Source organism: Lissotriton helveticus, chromosome 2_1 (genome assembly GCF_964261635.1).
Source record: "Lissotriton helveticus chromosome 2_1, aLisHel1.1, whole genome shotgun sequence".
NCBI classification, from domain to species: Eukaryota; Metazoa; Chordata; class Amphibia; order Caudata; family Salamandridae; genus Lissotriton; species Lissotriton helveticus.
Window position 1 is genome coordinate 134,025,101 of NC_136059.1, and position 19,266 is coordinate 134,044,366.

General features: G+C 43.7%; 1 protein-coding gene across 4 annotated transcripts in view; it reads left to right on the top strand.

Moving 5' to 3' along the window:
* LOC144817793 (uncharacterized) overlaps positions 1–19,266 on the top strand; it is a 233,060-nt gene that overhangs the window by 156,316 nt on the left and 57,478 nt on the right. For all 4 annotated transcript variants that reach the window (XM_078674613.1, XM_078674611.1, XM_078674612.1 and 1 more), the window contains one exon: positions 17,594–17,687. In XM_078674613.1, coding sequence (XP_078530739.1) covers positions 17,642–17,687 — 46 coding nt within the window. In that variant the 5' untranslated portion in view covers positions 17,594–17,641. The remainder of the gene's footprint in view (positions 1–17,593; positions 17,688–19,266) is intronic.

The following is a 19,266-nucleotide window of genomic DNA, read 5'->3' on the forward strand; positions in this document are numbered from 1 at the left end:
TTGTACATTCTTCAGGATTTTTCCATCCAAGGCTGGTTGAGAGTTTGTATAACAATGGCTTCAGATTTTCAACATACTACTCTTCAACATTCTTCCTAAATGTAACAATGTGAGACTCACTAGGAGAACGGTGTAGTGAGGGCCACAAACGGCTGTTTGTCTTTCCTTTCAAAATGCTGCCAACAATATTTTCGGAATGGAAGACAACACAAGGCGCTGAGATTCGGTTGGCACCGAGGTGGTGTCCAGCAAGTTGCCGCACTGGTGTGGCCATCCTACAATGCTGCGCCGAAAGTCGGCGTGGGGTGCCCGAAGGGGGGGGGGGAGGCGGCGCAAACGAGCCTCTCCCGCTTCTCCATGTGGAGGCAGTTCATCTGCAGTGGGGCGCCGAGATCCGGATGGCACCGAGGTGGTGTCTAGCAAGTTGCCGCACTGGTGTGGCCATCCTACAATGCTGCGCCGAAAGACGGCGTGGGGTGCCCGAAGGAAGTGTCCTTATCCAGGGCATTATCGCTGTATCATGTCCTCCACTAAAATGGCCCTGGGACACCTTAGAACTCGGACGCTCGATTTTTTTTTCCTTTCCTGTACATGCAAAAAAAGGTAAATGCCCGGTACGTTACACGCTTCATCTGCCACGATGAACTCTCCAGAGGAACCGAAAAAAAATATAGTTGTGGTAACTATACCATGCATCGTCATATGGAGAGGTGGCACCAATTAATTATAGTGCTGCATAAAAGAGAGATTTGGAGGAGAACCCCTGACCTGCTAGTACATTCATCAAAGAAGTGGCACTGAGAGCTTCAGAGGCAAGGGAAACGGTCCCAAATTTTTAGAAGAACTTTGGAAAGATTAAAATGACATGTTTAGATTGTGGCAAATTAATTTCATGTGGACAGATGAGTGTTACTCTAATAAATACAGCATATGAACATCATCATAGTCGATGGTTGGTAGAGACATTTTGACTATATCCTGGACCTGCCCGTCCTCGCCCAAAATGGCGCCGGAATAAATGGGACTCGTAACTCCTTGTTGTGTACTGGTTGCAGAACCTTGAAATCACGAGATACGTATGCAGTTTTGAAGCACATGGCGGGCGGGGACGAGAATTGATTGAATATTTCGACATCCCTATTGATATTAAGTTCTGATGTGTTATTGATTACTGTACTGTTGAAAGTTCGAATTAACGTCACCCATGGTACTTGCCCGCAAATGTATATCTAGATAATTTTATTGTAACTGGCCCTGTCGTATTTTAATTATAAAATGTACGTCCACCGATTCCGTAACTGTTAGACACCTTAGTTCTTGCAACCTAATGGCCCGCCCGTTACGTTCCTCTACAGTGTAAATGTCTACTCATCACATACGATTACAGTTTGCTCCGTGGCCGGCCCACGTGGTTATAGGCTCGTATTTGTATAATGAAATTTTCACAATAAAGGTTTTTAAAAGAAAACATGGTAGTAGTATATACATTGGTAAAGTTTGTAATAATAGTCACTGTTTTAGAATCATTAAAAGGCAAGTGAAATAAAGAAGACCAATTACATGAAGGGTAAAAGGTATAATACGAAGGAACGCAGTAAAGATAAATGGTCAAGGGCTGTTGTGTTTTCTATTCCTGCAACATAAAGTGATCGATAAGAATCTCATATTCAGGCGTATCGGCGACTAAGACAGCAGGTCGACCCTCTTTTGCTCAACGGCTCCATCATGGGACGAAGAAACGCTCTTTTTCTCGAAAAAAGAATATATTTTACTTGCAGGACAGTTGTAAAATTTCCGGGAAAGTACATTAGTCTGGAACATTATAACATATATTTAAGAAAAAATAATGTTCGGAAGTAATGAAAAGCGTAATTTTTAGGTCATATGACCAAGCCTTTCATCATTACAATAAGAAAAGTAAAATGAACCAATGAAAAGTTTTATTAACAAGTCACATGACTTGTTATGCTTACGTTACGCGCTGCGCGCCCCGGATGACTTCCGGATGCGCTAACGCGGCGCGTCATATGACGCATTACGCGACAACGCAGGTCCAGAATATAGTCAAAATGTCTCCACCAACCAGCGGTCGGAACACAACCCCTTTCAGCAGGCTAAATAGTTCTGTTAAATGAGAACAGAAGGGACAGGCAACAAGAACCATCAGTCAAAGAGGGGAGGGCTAGTTCTTCTCTACCGGGTTACATTGGGGCGCTACCGGAACTGATCGAATTGGTAGTCTACAGTGTTTCTGGATGTTTCAGACTGAAGCTGGGGTTAGCATGAGAGCAGCATCATTTCGTAGCTCCGTCGTGGCCATTCCGCAACCAATCATGGCAGCCGCTCTTTATCGTTATTTTGGGCGGGGTGGGTGGCGGAGCCGAGCTGTTTTGCAGCCATCATTGTGTGGAGTTCAGTTCATCTCACTAGTTTTGTATTTGTCATGAGGGGTTGTTCCTAATGTTTCTATTTTAGCGAGGTCAAAAAGAGATCCCATTAGTGGCCTACTGATTTTGCTCGATTCCTTTTCTTTTTTTTACACGATTTTTCGTTATCTGCAAAGACTAAACAGAGTATTGCGACTCTGTGTTTGTTTGTAAATAGAGAATGAACCAAAGAGAACTAATTCTAAAACAGTAAATACTTGGATAACAATCAATCAAATGGAGAGAGAAGCAGGCACGACGGATTACAACGGGGGCAAAGGCCTGCGTTAACTACCTTTCACTATCTGCAAAGAGAGAGTACTCCTAATAGAAATGAGGGGGGGGGGTACCATTCAAAGCAGATCAGTGTGCATAAACACGAAAATGTTTTCACTTACCACGTACTTGACATTCGACAGCTTATGATATTTGCTATTAAAAAACCATTGAAATTCACTGAAAAAACCATAGGTTATAGACCATATATAGTTAGGAATTAGCATTTACAAAACCTTGAAAATTCACTGAAAAAACCATAGGTTATAGACCATATATAGTTAGGAATTAGCATTTAAAAAACCTTATTTTACTCACACAAAACCATTGAAATTCCATATATAGTTAGTTGCACTAACTATATATTGCGCACCCGCAATCCACTGCTGATCATGTCACATATTACATCATTCATGACATGGTCAGTGACATCACTGATGACATCACTGATGACATCTCAAATGACATCACTGATGACATCACTGATGACATCTCATTTGACATCAATGACCACATCACTGATGATATTATTCATGTGACAATACAATGCATCTCTTCACATTTTAATATACCCTCTGTTTCACCCAGTGTTAAAAACAGAGTATAATTTTTGAAACCATTGACACACCAATACTAGTTACTACATACGTACTCACTGATTCCTACGTCTACACACACATTCACTCATTCACCCATACAATCATTCATACATACAATCACTCATGTTTACAACACAATCATATGCACTCATACACCTATACAGACACTCACACTCTGCCACTCATCCATGGAGTTACTCACACACCTAGTCAGTCCTGTAAAGAATCAATCACACTTCCATTTTCTACTCTATACAGTTAAACATAGAGCACCTTACGTTTTCAACCATATACTAACACATACTTACTCTCTTATACAATCATTGATACAAGTACACATTGATCTGTACAGAGTCACACACCTCCCATCCAGCCACACACACACTCAGTCTCCCATGCAAATACTTGGGCAATCAATCAATAACCCATATAGTTACTCATATAGCTACTGATCAACACATGGAGCAGTTTACAGAACAACAGACATAATGATGCACAAATTAAGACAGTTTAGTCACTAACCCATGCACTCAGTGAGACACATTTAATCACTCACTCATACATTCAGTCATGCACCTACTAAATCCTTCGTCCAGACACTTATACATCCACTCATTCTTCAATATGTAAGACATATTTTAACTTTACAGAAACATAGTCACTGGATGTTGTCATCAGTGATGTCATCAGTGATGTCATTTGAGATGTCATCAGTGATGTCATCAGTGATGTCACTGACCATGTCATGAATGATGTAATATGTGACATGATCAGCAGTGGATTGCGGGTGCGCAATATATAGTTAGTGCAACTAACTATATATGGAATTTCAATGGTTTTGTGTGAGTAAAATAAGGTTTTTTAAATGCTAATTCCTAACTATATATGGTCTATAACCTATGGTTTTTTCAGTGAATATATATATATATATATATATATATATATATACATATACATATACATAAATAAATATATATATTACCTACTGGCAGTCGCCAGTAGGTTGTTATAGTTAGGACCTGTTTTACATAGGAAATCCGCAGCATTCTATTTGGAAAAACGTTGGCACCGGCTGACGAATCTTCGCGAAATGTTCAAACTTGGTGGGACGCCCCGGTCCGCTCCTATCCTGAAAGTCTTGGGGTGATTCCTGAAGCGGGGGCTGAAAAAAACGGGGTCCCAAACGTGTTTTCCCCATGCAATTTTCCATAGGTACCGTTCATCGGGGCTACAGCCCGAATGGCTGAACGGAATTACACCAAATTTGGCAAAGTTGTAGTCCTCATTTCAGACTTGTGCCTTTTGCTTATATGGTGTAAATTTGTTCAGTAGTTCCTGAGAAAATGACTATTAAAAGTACATATATATCTATGGCCTCGTTGGATGCGCGCATCTTCTGCGGACTTTAAGCACACCATCCAGATCACGCGCTGAATGCTGATTGGCTGTCAAGTGATTGTCAACATTCGAAACCAGGAAGTGTTGGCAGCCATTTTGTGCCTCGGTAGAAACGAGGATCTAGAAATTAGTGCAAAAGTGTTCAAAATGTATAACGTGGGCAGGTAAGAAATATTTTGACCCTCTAAACATGCTGAGCGGGTCCCAAAAGGAGCCCTAGGGCCCCAACATTTTTTTTTTAAAAGATAGATGTGCGCTGGGTGCATGGATCCTCCGTAAAAAAAAAAGCAAGGGCTCCTGTGCTGGTAAAAATTAGCTATCTGGGAAGGACAAATCCCGTGGTCTAAAATATTGCATTTGTAGTGGGGGCAGAGAAAAAAGAGGTGTCCCAAAACGTGTTTTGCCCATGCAATTTCCCATAGATACCGTTGATTGCGGCTATAGTCCGAACGGTTGAACGGAGGTATACCAAATTTGGCAGAGAGGTAGTCCTCGGTTGTGCCTTTTGCTTAAATGGTGTAAATACGTTCAGTAGTTTCTGAGGAAATTACAAGTAAAAGTAAATATATATCTATGGCCTCGGTGGATGCGCGTATCTTGTGCGCACACTAAGCGCACCGTCCCAATCAAGCGCTGAATGCTAATTGGCTGTCAAGTGGTTGTCAACATTCGAAACCAGGAAGTATTGGCTGCCATTTTGTGCCTCAGTAGAAGCAAGGATCTAGAAATTAGTGGAACAAGTGTTCAAAATGTATAAAGGGGGCAGGTAAGAAATATTTGGACCCTCTAGACATGCTCAGGGGGTCCCACAAGGACCCCTAGGGCCCTAAAATCATTATTATATATTTTTTTTTAAACTGAGAAATGTGCATTGGGTGCTTGGATCCGCCGTAAAAATAAATAAAAAGAAAGCGCTGGCTCCTGTGCTTCTTTAAATATTAGCTACCTGGAATGGTCAAATCCCGGGGTGTACAATTTTACATTTGATGGTGGTCCAGAAGAGCCCTGTCATGTAAAGTGTATACTTGTAAAGCGCACTGTTGCCAGTCGGCGTCCTGCCGCTGTATACCGCTGGGGAACCCGTCCTGGCTTTCCCTGTGGGATGGTCCCTGCTGGGAATCCCCAAGGTGGAGCCAGGCATCCCCGGCATTGATGGGGCCGTTGTGGAGATTAGGCAAGCTAATCCACAGAGTTGCCGAGTGGGACCCCTGTTTAGAGTAAGCACCGAGGCGAGAATTATCGAGTCCGCTGACCCTGGTCCATTACCCTGCCGCGTCGGTAATCGAACCCTGGTCCCGGGCTGACTTCTGCTTCCGGGTGTGCCGCCTCTAACCAGTGAGCCACACCACTCTACTCCACTGTCGCCTAGGGACCGCCATTTCTCGGTGCTACAAAATAAATGGGTGGAGGAGCTCTAAGGTCCGTCTAAGCCCCGGTGATTACCACCCTTCGGGGCTTTTTATATTTTGAGAGGGGGGCCGCGTGGTCTCCATTCGGGAACAGTCAACGGCCTTGGAGAACAAAACCCCCCAGGAGCGTCTCAAGTGATTCTGGTGTCCGTGTTATAGTGCTGCTGTCACCCGGGTCTTACAAGTAAATGTGTCATTATGTCTGTGAAGTCCCACAACATGGCTAACATGGAAGGTATGGGAAATCTCTGATCCTACATTCATCCAAAGTTACAAACATAAAAGATCGTGGACATGACGCATTTCTGCGAATATGAAAGCTTTAGGATGTAGTTTTTGGCACTTGATGGGCAGCTAATATATATACGTATGTGGTCATTCGGATATACTGTCGAACTTGGTGCTGAAAATCGGTATTCGAGGCTGGGAGTTATGTCCACATCCTGTTATTGTAGAGTAATGATGTAAGCTGTGCCTGCCTGAAAATGTACTGTAAATACGGTGCTCATGTAAATTGCTGATTTATTTTTGGGTCTAATTCGTCCTATATAAATATGCTAAATAAATAAATAAATAAATATCCCACACTTATAAATTGATTATAGTTTCTTTGCAGTATTGTAGTGATCCACTGTGTACGTTCGTTATTTTAGAATGAGCGAGAGAAAGTTATGTAATCGAAGTTTTTGTTATTGCAGAGGTAAGATGTTTGCATATGTTGTTTACAGCACAATATAATGTGGTAGGGCGCAGGAGCTGCGTTTTACAAACATAATAAATACACAGACACAGATAGATTGTTGAAGTGGGTACAGGCACATGCGCTCGACTCCATTTTATTATGTTGCTGTTGGTAACCAGTAGAATAGTGATCATGATATTATACACAGATATTCAATCATACACGGTTTTTGAATTCTGCTGTATAAAGGTAGGAGCACTATATGTGAAATAATATAGAGAACATTTTATCGTAAATGGTTCATGAGTTGTGGTGCTATGAGGTAGGAGCGGTTTGTGTGGAGTCTGCGATGATGCGCGGTTCAGGCAGACCGCACTGGTAAAAATGTGTTTTGACTATTGATTTTTGCTTTAACATGGACACATGGCAATTATTTACGGTGTACTGAGTTAGTGGTACGTCTGGTGTTTACCGTGTGCTCACCCTGCGATGATGCATGGTCTGAGCGGGCTGCACTCAAACCATTCACTGTTGCATACTGGACTATATGAACTTTGAGGGGGGATGGTTATCAATTGCTGTGCAAACTAGGTGTACTGATTGCTCCCCATAACAAATTAAACAATTCCACTTCACGCAGTGCATTCTAACTTTATTCCCTGGCGGTATGCGGGCTGTAGAATTCTATTTAAACAAGCGACCAATTAATTTTTCAGCACATAATAGGATGCTTCTATCTATGATCCAAATTTGCCTTGAACAGAACTATTTCTTATTCAACAACCAAATGTACCAGCAGGTTAGAGGGGTCGCAATGGGGGCATGCTTCTCCCCGAGTCTGGCATGTCTTCACATGGGGCTCCGGGAAGAGCAGGTCCTGGGTGGTACATTAATGGTAGAAATGCAGGAACATGTACTTTTATATTTAAGGTACATAGACGACCTGTTCATGATGTGGCGAGGGTCTATAACAGAAGCCGAACATTTTGTGAGTGAGCTGAACAAAAACAATTTAAACTTGCAGTTTACTTCACATATAGATGATAAGTCAGTGGTATTTCTTGATACTGAGGTGTACACCTCTGACACTGGATTAGCCACCAGGATGCATAGAAAACCCACGGATGGGAACACTGTACTGGATGCTTCCAGTCAGCATCCTTACCACCTAATTAGCAGTATTCTCTTCGGGGAAATGCTGCGAATTAGGTGGATAAGCAGCTCTGATATCGAGTGTCAGAAAGCCCAGGAGGAAAGTAAGGCACGTTTTCTGTCCCGAGGCTATTCGGTAAAAATCATTCAACGGGCAATCAATAGATCACTAGCTATGACAAGGGAAGAAGCATTGGCAGTCAAGGATAAACCTAGTGAATTGCCAATTAAAGAAATAACAATCAAGCCCAGAGTGATAACAACCTTCAGTAAACAACATAAGGAGATCCGACGAATCTTCTATAAAAACTGGAATTTAATACGGGGGATCCTGTTATTGGTGAACATGTGGTGAGTAAACCGAACATCACATTCAGAAAGTCTATATCCATGTCAGACAGACTAGTCAGCAATTTTCTAGAGAAGCCAATTTCTGACACTTGGGGCGCCCTTGGCGGTGGGTTTAAAAAGTGCGCTGTATGTAAAGCTTCTAAAAATGGGTGTAACAAAACACAGTACACAGTGCCATTTAACAACAAACCCACACTGATCAAGAAACGCATGTCATGTAGGACTGAATTTGCAGTCTATGTGTTGCAGTGCCTGTGTGAGTTACGTTATGTGGTGGGCAGCACGTGCTTGCCGGTGCACAAGCGGGTACTGCAACACATTAGGGCAATAGTGGGTAAAGATCAGTCTTACCCGGTGGCTCGCCATTTTGAGAGCATTCACAAAAGTGATCCATCAGTTCTACAGTACTATGTAATTGACTGTGTAATGCCACTCAAGAGAGGGGGAGATAGTAATGCAAAGCTCAGGTTGTTAGAAACGAGGTATATAATTGAACTGGACAGTAAGGCCCCACGGGGTCTTAATGCAAGTGAAGACTTATACACATGTCTTTAGTTCTTTAGTTGATGGATATACCTGAAGAAAGGATTCAACAGTGATTTTGGGCTATGCTTTTTTAGTGAGCTTCACCCGTTTTCCTATGCCTGTAATAATGTTTAACATTGTGAGATTAGCATTTTGTATATCGGAAGTGGTGTGGTAACCTATGAAATTAAAATTGATAAATAACCTCCTTCCATACCCTTGAAAGATAAGAAATGTTTTTTTAAACTTATGAGAATTAGATGCACTAATTAGATATTGCACTTCTATGCACTTTTGTGTTGGGTTCACGATGAGTATTGATATTTGGAGCTCAGATTAATTATGAGGGATAAGAATGTTTTATACATTCTTTTGTTTTATTTAACATGAAATGGTGTCAATCAAATATACATCAAACATGTTTCGAAAATTGGCTGTTCTTATATAATCCATATCAAGTTTTGCTAGTGATGGAAGTCACGTTTACATTGCTGAAGTTTGCACACCATATTTGCTGCTAAGTTACTATTGGAAATTGGGGGATATTTATTTTTAAGTATTAGACACTTTGTCTTCTATTGTAAATAATGTATATATAATGAAATTTATAACACAAGCATTTGCAATGCAATAGGTCTCGCAGCATTCAAGTTTGAGTTATTGGCATTATATATGACAATGTGTTGCATGAATTTTTTTGCAAACTCTGTATTGGCTGGTGGTGTTTGTGCCCGGTGAAAGCGTGCACTGACGGATGGTGGTGTTTGTGCCCGGTGAAAGCGTGCACGAACAACTTATGGTGTCTGTGCCTGGTGAAAGTGTGCACTGACGGCTGGTGGTGTTTGTGCCTGGTGAAAGGGTGCACTGGCGGCTGGTGGTGTTTGTGCCCGGTGAAATCGTGCACTGATGGATGGTGGTGTTTGTGCCCGGTGAAAGCGTGCACTGACGGCTGGTGGTGTGTGTGCCTGGTAAAAGTGTGCACTGACGGCTGGTGGTGTTTGTGCCTGGTGAAAGGGTGCTCTGGCGGCTGGTGGTATTTGTGCCTGGTGAAAGGGTGCACTGGCGGCTGGTGGTGTTTGTGCCCGGTGAAAGCGTGCACTGACGGCTGGTGGTGTTTGTGCCTGGTGAAAGGGTGCACTGGTGGCTGGTGGTGTTTGTGCCCGGTGAAAGCATGCACTGACGGCTGGTGGTGTTTGTGCCTGGTGAAAGCGTGCACTGACGGCTGGTGGTGTTTGTGCCTGGTGAAAGGGTGCACTGGTGGCTGGTGGTGTCTGTGCCTGTTGAAAGTGTGTACTGACGGCCGGTGGTGTGTATGCCTGATGAAAGCGTGCACTGACGGCTGGTGGTGTTTGTGCCTGGTGAAAGGGTGCACTGGTGGCTGGTGGTGTCTGTGCCTGTTGAAAGTGTGTACTGACGACCGGTGGTGTGTATGCCTGATGAAAGCATGTACTGATGGCTAGTGGTGTGTGTGTGCCTGTTGAAAGTGTGCACTGATGGCTGATGGTGTGTGTGCATGGTGGAAAAGCGTGCACTGACATGTTTAAAAGTAAAGTGCGCCATACTGCGATTGCTACCATAGTTAATTGTGGATGTGTTAACAATTGATGCGTGCACTGATGGCTGGTGATGTGTGTGTGCCTTTAGAAAATGTGCACTGATGGCTAATGGTGTGTGTGCCTTGTGAAAGCGTGCACTGACGGCTGATGGGGTGTGCCTGGTGAAAGTGTGCACTGACGGTTGGTGGTGTGTGTGTGCGCCTGGTGAAAGCGTGCACTGACGTCTGGTTCTGTGTGCGTGTGGTGGAAGCGTGCATTGATCGCTGGTGGTGTTTAAATAGCAAAATACTTGGGTCCAGCATAAAGAGCACTCTTTTTAAACAGGCATTAAGAGTGAAACAGCACACAATGATCCAATGGTAATTACTAGTTGAAGGCAAATCGCATATAGAACATTAGGAACACTGCAATTCTTTACATTGATTCAGACAGTCCTTGCTGCATTCAGGACATTATCAAAAATCAGTCTGTTTCGTGAGAAGTAATACCTTACATCCTAAACAGCTGTTTAAACAGAATGTTCCCGACTTTAAAAAGAGAGATGCCTAAAACGTTGGCAGGGAGGCAGCATCCTGAATTTAGGTTGTATGAATGTCACTTTATTGTTTAACTGAAAGAAAAAAGCTCAACTATAATAAACTCCTAGCCAACGCTGCAACACCATTCTGCCAGCTAAGCAAGCTGAGTAAGAAGGGATGTGCGGACTTTACCCGAAGGTGTCAGAGCGAATTCACAATAGGAACAGAACTGATACATGAGAACATTACTAGTGAACAAAATACAAAAGCAAACGTTACATTACATGAGGCAAAAGTGACAATGGTGAGCCAACAAAATACAAGAGGTAGCAAACGGTGCAATACAGGGGGAAAGAGTGACAAGTGTGCAGGTTACAAAAGCGTCAATAAATGGAGGACACTCTAACACAAAAACAAACATTACGTAGGCAGTGGTGGCACTTGTGCAAGTATCTAAAGCAAACAAAATGTAGGAGGTAGCAAACGGTGTGATACAAGAGAAAAGTGACGTGTGCATGTTATAAACGAGTGCCAAACATAGGTAGAAGGATAATACTGCAATAAATGTCAGACTCACACACCACAAGAACACACTGGGAAGGCACTTCCATAGTCACGGAAAGAAGAATTTTCTATAATGGAAGGTCTTTCTTCAGGTAAAAGAGAGGGCGTGAATTAAGTTTTGAAGTGTCTTTGAAGGAGGAGAACTTTGAGGTCAGTTTTGAAGGCTGCCTCTCTCTCTCGCTCTCATACTCGCTCACACTCTCTCTCTCTCATATCGCGGCAGCAGCAAGCACTTGATTGTAAGGGCCAAAGAAAGTAAAGTAGTTTAAAAAGTCCACCGCACCATTCTTGTAAGTGCATTAGGTGGCATCAAATTTACAGGTCCCTCTCGCGGCCTGCATGACTCCGTGGGTACGCGCGCGGTGGGGGGGTGGGGGCGGGATGTCTAGGATGCCGGGGGTAATGAAATAAATACAGTAATAAAAACATATAAACTAAACGTACTGGATGCGGCACCTCCTCCGCCGGCGGCCGATCATGCGTCATAACATCACGTCTCCCTCAGCCCCCCTCTCTGCTCGATGTCCCATCTGCTGGGGCCCCTCAGCGATGCTCTCCTCTTCCTTTCTCCTATCCTTCCAGCGCCAGACCACTCACCCCAGCCGGGCCCAGTCGGATTCGAGTGATTAGTTTGGCAGTACCAGCCTCGCACCCGCAAATAAACGCTGGCGTCGTTCTCCACAATGCACCGGTGTCCTCTGATTATGATGACCACCGTCACCACTTTGCCTCAAAAACCTCACACCGGCGTAGCTAGGGAGTGCGGGGGGCCGTCACTGGAGGAGGCCTGGCCGAGGCCCGTTGCGGCCGCGGAGGCCTGTGAGCTGTGACTAGGGCGGTGCGGTGGCGCAGGTCAGCGCCTGCTTTGCACATAAAAATCAGAGTTTTACAGTGCGTTGATGCCCTTCGGACTGGACGGGACGGCCAGTGACAACAGTAAATCAGAGATCAGGAAATCACCCATTCGATCTAAGCAGTCAGTAGCACACACCATGATGCATTTAATGTACACCTGTCTATTCGGTTGGTTTCACTTCCGATTATCACAACGTCATCAACAGGGCCCCCACCTCCCAGCCTCACTCACAGAGGCCAGGGCCGTCAATCAGGTAGCGTGCGCGGTGCGCACAGCCGCAACCAATGACGGCCCTGTAACATTTTGGGCCAGCCTTCTCGCTGCCGCGCCAGTGTGACCTGTGACGCGTTACGCGCTGCGGCTGCGCGCTCATTGTCCCAGTCCCTCCCGTGACCCGTCTTGTCGAGGAGTGCGTGGACTGTGGAGAGAGACCACCACCACCATTCAAGTTCTTGCCTGGCCTGGCCGGGGCCCTGCTGCCCTCAACCCTGCCCTGTTCAGCACTTTTCAGTACTCACTGACTGTACTCTGTGTCACCCAGTGCTGTGTCACTGTGTGGCTGCGGGCGGCCCTCTCGCGACACGACGACACACACCAAAAAAATTGAGGGGAGAGAGAGAGTCGGTCATAGCGGGGCCCGGGGGGAGTCGAGTCCAGAGAATGCCTTAGTAATTATTTATTCCAGAAATACTTTTGTGACAAGTTGTGCCCATCAGTAAGGATCGAAAATCACAGCCGTTATGACAATGGCAATGCATGATATCTTCTTTCTGACTTCAAGCACAATTAGAAGCAAAACCGTCGATGGACGAGCTTGAGGATAATACGGTGCTTAGATAAGGTCAGGCTTGCATCCCCAAGAAGAGCTCTGCCAACACAGCAGTGTACAGTACTTGGCAAACATGAATAAGATCTTTGTGAGGCATCGCCAAACACTCAACTGTGAAATCACCATGCTTGAAATTAACAATGACAAGACTTCTTCCCCCGAGAATCTGCATTTACATGACGTTTGAACTTTGGCATTTGCAAAACACATAGCTGCCATAACCTGGGAGTCCTACTACTAGGGACTGTACTGAAAGATATACATTAACTGGGGCAGCTTTTTAGAACAGCCAGGTTTGTAATTGTTTCCTGAAAACAGCTTCGGACAAGTGTAGGCAGTGACAGTTTCAGAGTTCTGGGGCCAGATATTCGAAGGAGCGTCCCCATTTGTCTGAACTGCTCCACGCTCAAGGCGACACCAGGTGAAGAATTCTTAGATCGACGTGTAGTAGTGCGGGCATAAGGATGAATCAAGTGCTGGATACATCGTTGGCCAGAGCCTGTTTTTTGTAGCTCGTGCCAACTCTTTTCTTACAGTGTGGTTTATTTTCTACCTGAAACCAGAAGGCAATATGGATTACATTACTGACTTCTTGTTTTCACGGGTGTTGAGATGGGGGCAGAAATACCAGGGTGGTGGGGCTTGATTTTATAGCTGAGTTTCAAATCACTATGTGTAACTGTGACATCTTCATAATTTCAGTGTAATTATGAGTGACATTTCAACTACTATGAGTGACACTGTCTTGCAAGCATAGCTGCCAAGGTTTCAGATTGCTATGTGTGACACTCATAATTTTAGAGCAATTATGAGTGACATTACGAGGACTATGAGTGACACATTATTGCGAGCAAAATCAAGCAATGAAGACCTTGTTTAAATATCAGAAATTATCCCCATTTAAACAACGAGAAACTCTATGATCATCTTAAAACTTATGTAAAACACCAGAAATGGAAGGGCACTAAACAGACACAGACTGTGTGACTACCGTATCAGAGGTCAGGCAGGCACAGCAGCTGTTAATAAGATGATATCATTGATCTGCTCATTCATGACCTGCGCTAGCCTAAAAAAGAGAAATTAATAGCATAGCAAGTGCAACTAGGTTGGTTATACCATCACTCATTCTCAGGCATTATTGGTTGCTAGTGCAATAAGATCAAAAAGAATGCTGGGAAGTGTCAGCGCAAAACCCGGTGGTGTTTTGCTCTTAACATGCAATCGTGCAAATACATGAATAAATACAAATTGCACTATCACAAAGGTGTAAAGTGAAGTCCTAAAAAAAGTTATACATTATATATACTGGGTTTACACATATTCAAAGAAAGAATGGTGAGAGGCCCCGGGTCTGGCGCACAAGGAGGGGTTATCAAAGGGTGTAGCCCCTTTACTCTGACTTAGGAAGAAGGGTTCCCACTTGAACAGTGGCCAGCCATTGCCAACTAGAGACCCCCATTTCTAACAAACAACCATTGCGATTTTGAGAGGGGTAAACATCTCAATGCCCATTAGATTCTCCATGTTAGAAAAATGTTCTGATTTGTTACCTTTGCCTCAAATTGTAAAGCGCTCTGATATCCTTTGGGTTCAAGTTCGCGCTATATAAAACTATAAATAACTAAATGTAACTTTCATAATCGAGGTAACTGTTAGCAGCAATACTACGTGTCTCTGTCTCTCCTCGGAGACTCGGACATCTTTGAAGTGCTCATCCCCCCCCCTTCCCCCCCCCAAGGGGCGGCAATCTGAGGGGTAGCCCCGGGCGCCACAAGCTCTAGCTACGCCGTTGATTAACCTCATATCTGCCAGCACAGAGATGCCACTCAATCACCACACCACTGCCACGTGCCCCATACGCCCGTCTCGCCTAGTTGTACTTGCAAAGGTCTAAACAGAGGATTAAAATCCCATAATACAAATGAAGGAATTTAGGGTAGTTGTGCTATGGAATGGCAAATGTTTTTGTATTGAAAATAATGGCGTCTAAAATATCCCCTAATGTGTGAAGGTGTTTGTAATGTCGTGGTCTAGTCTTTCTGTGGTTTAATTTGCTGCTCTTTGCGTGTGACGTATGCCGTAGCCAATCAGATTGCTTCTTTTGTTACGTAACATAACGTAGCAATCACCGCACGTGTAAATGTTATATTGACGACGGCGTTGAAGGTGTAAGGAGTGTCGCGCTAGTAGGGAGCTTCGCTTCGCGCATAATGTAAGTGCTTTTATTAATTGTAATGTGACTGTATTTTGGTAACAATGTCTCTAATTGTAATTGTTATTCTTATGTGATTATGTATATATAATGCACTTGTTATTTCGTGCTGTTTCAATAATATATGTTATCGTGCCATAATATGTGAAGTTTTTTTATTTGTAGGGACGGTATTTCGTTTGCAATGCATTAATAGGTATATAGAGTATATATAGATTAGTATTTGCTATATTTGTATTTTGCACTTGCAATTTTGTTACCTATGAAGGTGGCTAAACTGCTCTATATTTTATATGTAGTGCTTATATTGGGAGTACATTTTCAAGGTATTTAATTTATTACGTATTCAATATATTTGTAGAGTAGAGCGGAGCGCTGCGCTGCGCTGTAGAGTGGAGCGCTGCGCTGTAGAGTGGAGCGCTGCACTGTAGAGTGGAGCACTGCACTCTACTCTACAATGCACCACTCCACTATACAGCGCGGCACTCTACAGCGCGGCACTCTACAGCGCAGTGCTCCACTCTACAGCGCAGCGCTCCACTCTACAGCGCAGCGCTCCACTCTACAGCGCAGCGCTCCACTCTACAGTGCAGCGCTCTACAGCACAGCGCTCCACTCTACAGCGCAGCGCTCCACTCTACAGCACAGCGCTCCACTTTACAGTGAACTATTCCACTATTCAGCGCTCCACTCTACAGCGCAGTGCTCCACTCTACAGCGCAGCACTCCATTCTACAATGCACTACTCCACAAAGCGCACCACTCCACTAAAGCGCAGCACTCCACTTTACAGTGCACTATTCCACTATACAGCGCTCCACTCTACAGCGCAGCGCTCCACTCTACAGCGCAGCGCTCCACTCTACAGCGCAGCGCTCCATAGCTCAGCACGCCGCCCTACAGCTTAGCACACAACAGCGCAGCGCTCCACTCTACAGCGCAGCGCTCCACTCTACCGCGCAGCGCTCCACTCTACAGCGCAGCGCTCCACTCTACAGCGCAGCACTCCACTCTACAGCGCAGCGCTCCACTATTCAGTGCTCTACTCTACAGCGCAGTGCTCTACTCTACAGCGCAGCACCCCTCTTTACAGTGCACTATTCCACTATTCAGCTCTCTACTCTACAGCGCAGTGCTCTACTCTACAGCGCAGCGCTCCACAGCCCAGCACGCCGCTCTGCTGAGTTCAGGGTGCACATTGGCTGAGTGCAGGGTGCAGTTAGCTACTCAGTGCAAGGTGGAGTTTGCTGCTGAGTGCAGGGTGCAGTAATCAAAAAGCCAGCTGCCCCTGAACCAGTAAAGCAAAAACGAAACTATTAAACTGCAACAAAGTAACATAATGTAGAACTGCTGGTGGAAAACTGAAACTGACATGCTGTTCACAGTGGATGTGCGTGACCTAATCCAAGTTGAAGATCTGCGCGTTCACATATCTTGTCTCTTATCTGCTCCCCTTGAGTCCTTAAAAGATGAAATGATCACAATAAGTCTCGCAGCGACGCAGATGCGAGACCTAAAAATGAGTATATATTTTTCTATATGCATTGCTCCTTTACTTATGAATAATTTTTATATATACGGTATAATTATTGTGTATAGAATGTTAACTTATTATTGCTTATATTTGCACAGTATGGATTTTGCACAGCCATCGAATGATTATGTTGTTTGGTTAATTGGGCACTGTGCCCGTTATTTGAAACAAACAGACACTGTTTCATTATTGTTAATAGTTTTGAACGCTAAAGAGTTAATAGGGGTAGGCCATGGACATTCAGCACCACCCCTTTGTAATCTATGAGCTCCATAAGTACCCTCATCTCTTTTTAGCAACGTATCATGTGATCAAGCCTCTGGCTAGAGGCGAAACGCGTCATGCGGACTTGCTGGGTGTTATTCTATAACTTAATGGAATAAAACACTGTTTAGCACAAGAATCTGGGTCTGACTTGTTCGTTCTGAAACCAGTCCAAGCAGAGTGACTGTGATGCGCCAGCGCCGAGCGAAGTGAATGGAATATATATATATATATATATATATATATATATATATATATATATATATATATATATATATATATATATATATATATATATTCACTGAAAAAAACACAGGTTTCAAGGACACGTTATAGTTAGAAATTAGCATTAAAAATAATTAGAAATAGGATATATATCTTCACCCTAAGATACCACTGCATGAATCCTTGACTTAATTAACAAAAATTATTTTCTTAGTTTTTCAGGAGCTGGGATAACTCTAGCTGAGTGAAACACATCAAAGCCATGGCGTCCACAAAACTCTGTTCCTTTCTTTTAACAGTGATCACAGGTTAGTGACCTCATATGACAATGTCACACAAATGTGCATAAGAACACTATGAATACTCACCAGAGGGATTAAATGCCTGGTAATTAATGATGTTATATGGACAAGTGAGATAGACATTCCAACCCTATTCACCATGGACCCTTGCAAAGCTCCACCTAATCAATCTTGCTACATATCTGTACTCGTGTGTAGCCACTTTAAATTGCTTTCCGCATTTATTCATGGTAAAATGATTTATTTAATAAATGAAACAAATTTGGTTGCATATAGGGAGTTGAAAAATGTTAAGTGGTAAACACACTGCTTACATTTACCGAAAACAATGGGGTTATTTTTGAGAGGGTTGTGTCATGTTTGCATCATGCAATGTGGTAGATGTGTGATGCAAATCTCTAAGTCAGATTTTTGAAACCACGCAAAGCCATTTTGCGTGGCTCGGAGTAGCTTCAGAAATCTGGAGTAAAGCAACACAGTGCAAATGGCTGCTCTGTGTTACTTTGCGGTGGGCAGGCCCTTCATGAGTGTTGTGTGGGTGTTCCCATGCAACTCCCAAATATTTTGATGCATCACAGGATTTACAAGAACTTGTAAATCTGGGAATGCACCTAAATCTTACACTTTCCCAGGGGAGGTATAAGAAGAAATATCTCCATTTCTTCTAATTTCTATCTCTTTCTATGTGTTTGCCATTCTGCACCCTTGCACCAACAGCATTCTGCAGCACACATAGAAAGATGAATCTGCTTCCCAGGATCGTTTTTCAAGAGGAACGTGTCCCTTCCTGCACAAAACATACATGTAACAAATCACCCTTGTGCTGTGGTGCCTGCAGTGGCGCTAGTATGCCAAAAGGGTGGAAGGGGATAGATAGGAATGCACCATACTGCCTTAATTCGGGCACATTCCTGCCATTTCCCCGTCACACAGATCAGCAAGGTGACTAGCTGTGCCACACTGCATACAAAGCTCATAAATGAACCCTACATTCAGAGATGTATTCATCCACTTGAACTAGTAGTGCAGCTGGAAAGTTGTACCAAACAAGCATTTCCTGGTATATTACTCCATAGGACATATTCCATGGGGGTTGTATGACATTACAACGCATTCCGTTGCAACACATGCCATTACCATGCATTACCTTTACTACGAAAATGCCTTTACCATGCATACCTTCACAACGATTTTTTTTGTAAAATCATGCATGGTAAGTGCATATTCATGGCAAAGGTTATCTACTATCCTGCCCCAATTCCTATAACTGTTACTTTGCACCCTCCAGCCCTCAAATTATTTATTTTAAATACCCCTCCCCTGTACCCCTGCGTGACCCCCAACCCCCAATCCTTCTTAAAAATACCCATGCCCGGATCCCTAAAAATGTTGGTCTTCGCGATTCCGTATAATTATGAGAGTTTTCTCAGTGCACTCAATTTTTTGTGACTGTTCTTACTTTTTTGAATTTGCCCGTGGTGTGCTACAACATCTGTTGCACTGTGTCTGACAGTGCCCTTGAATATCCAAAACTATGTGGGTCAGGAACTCCTTTCCCTTAGATGCGTGCACCTTTTTATTGAAA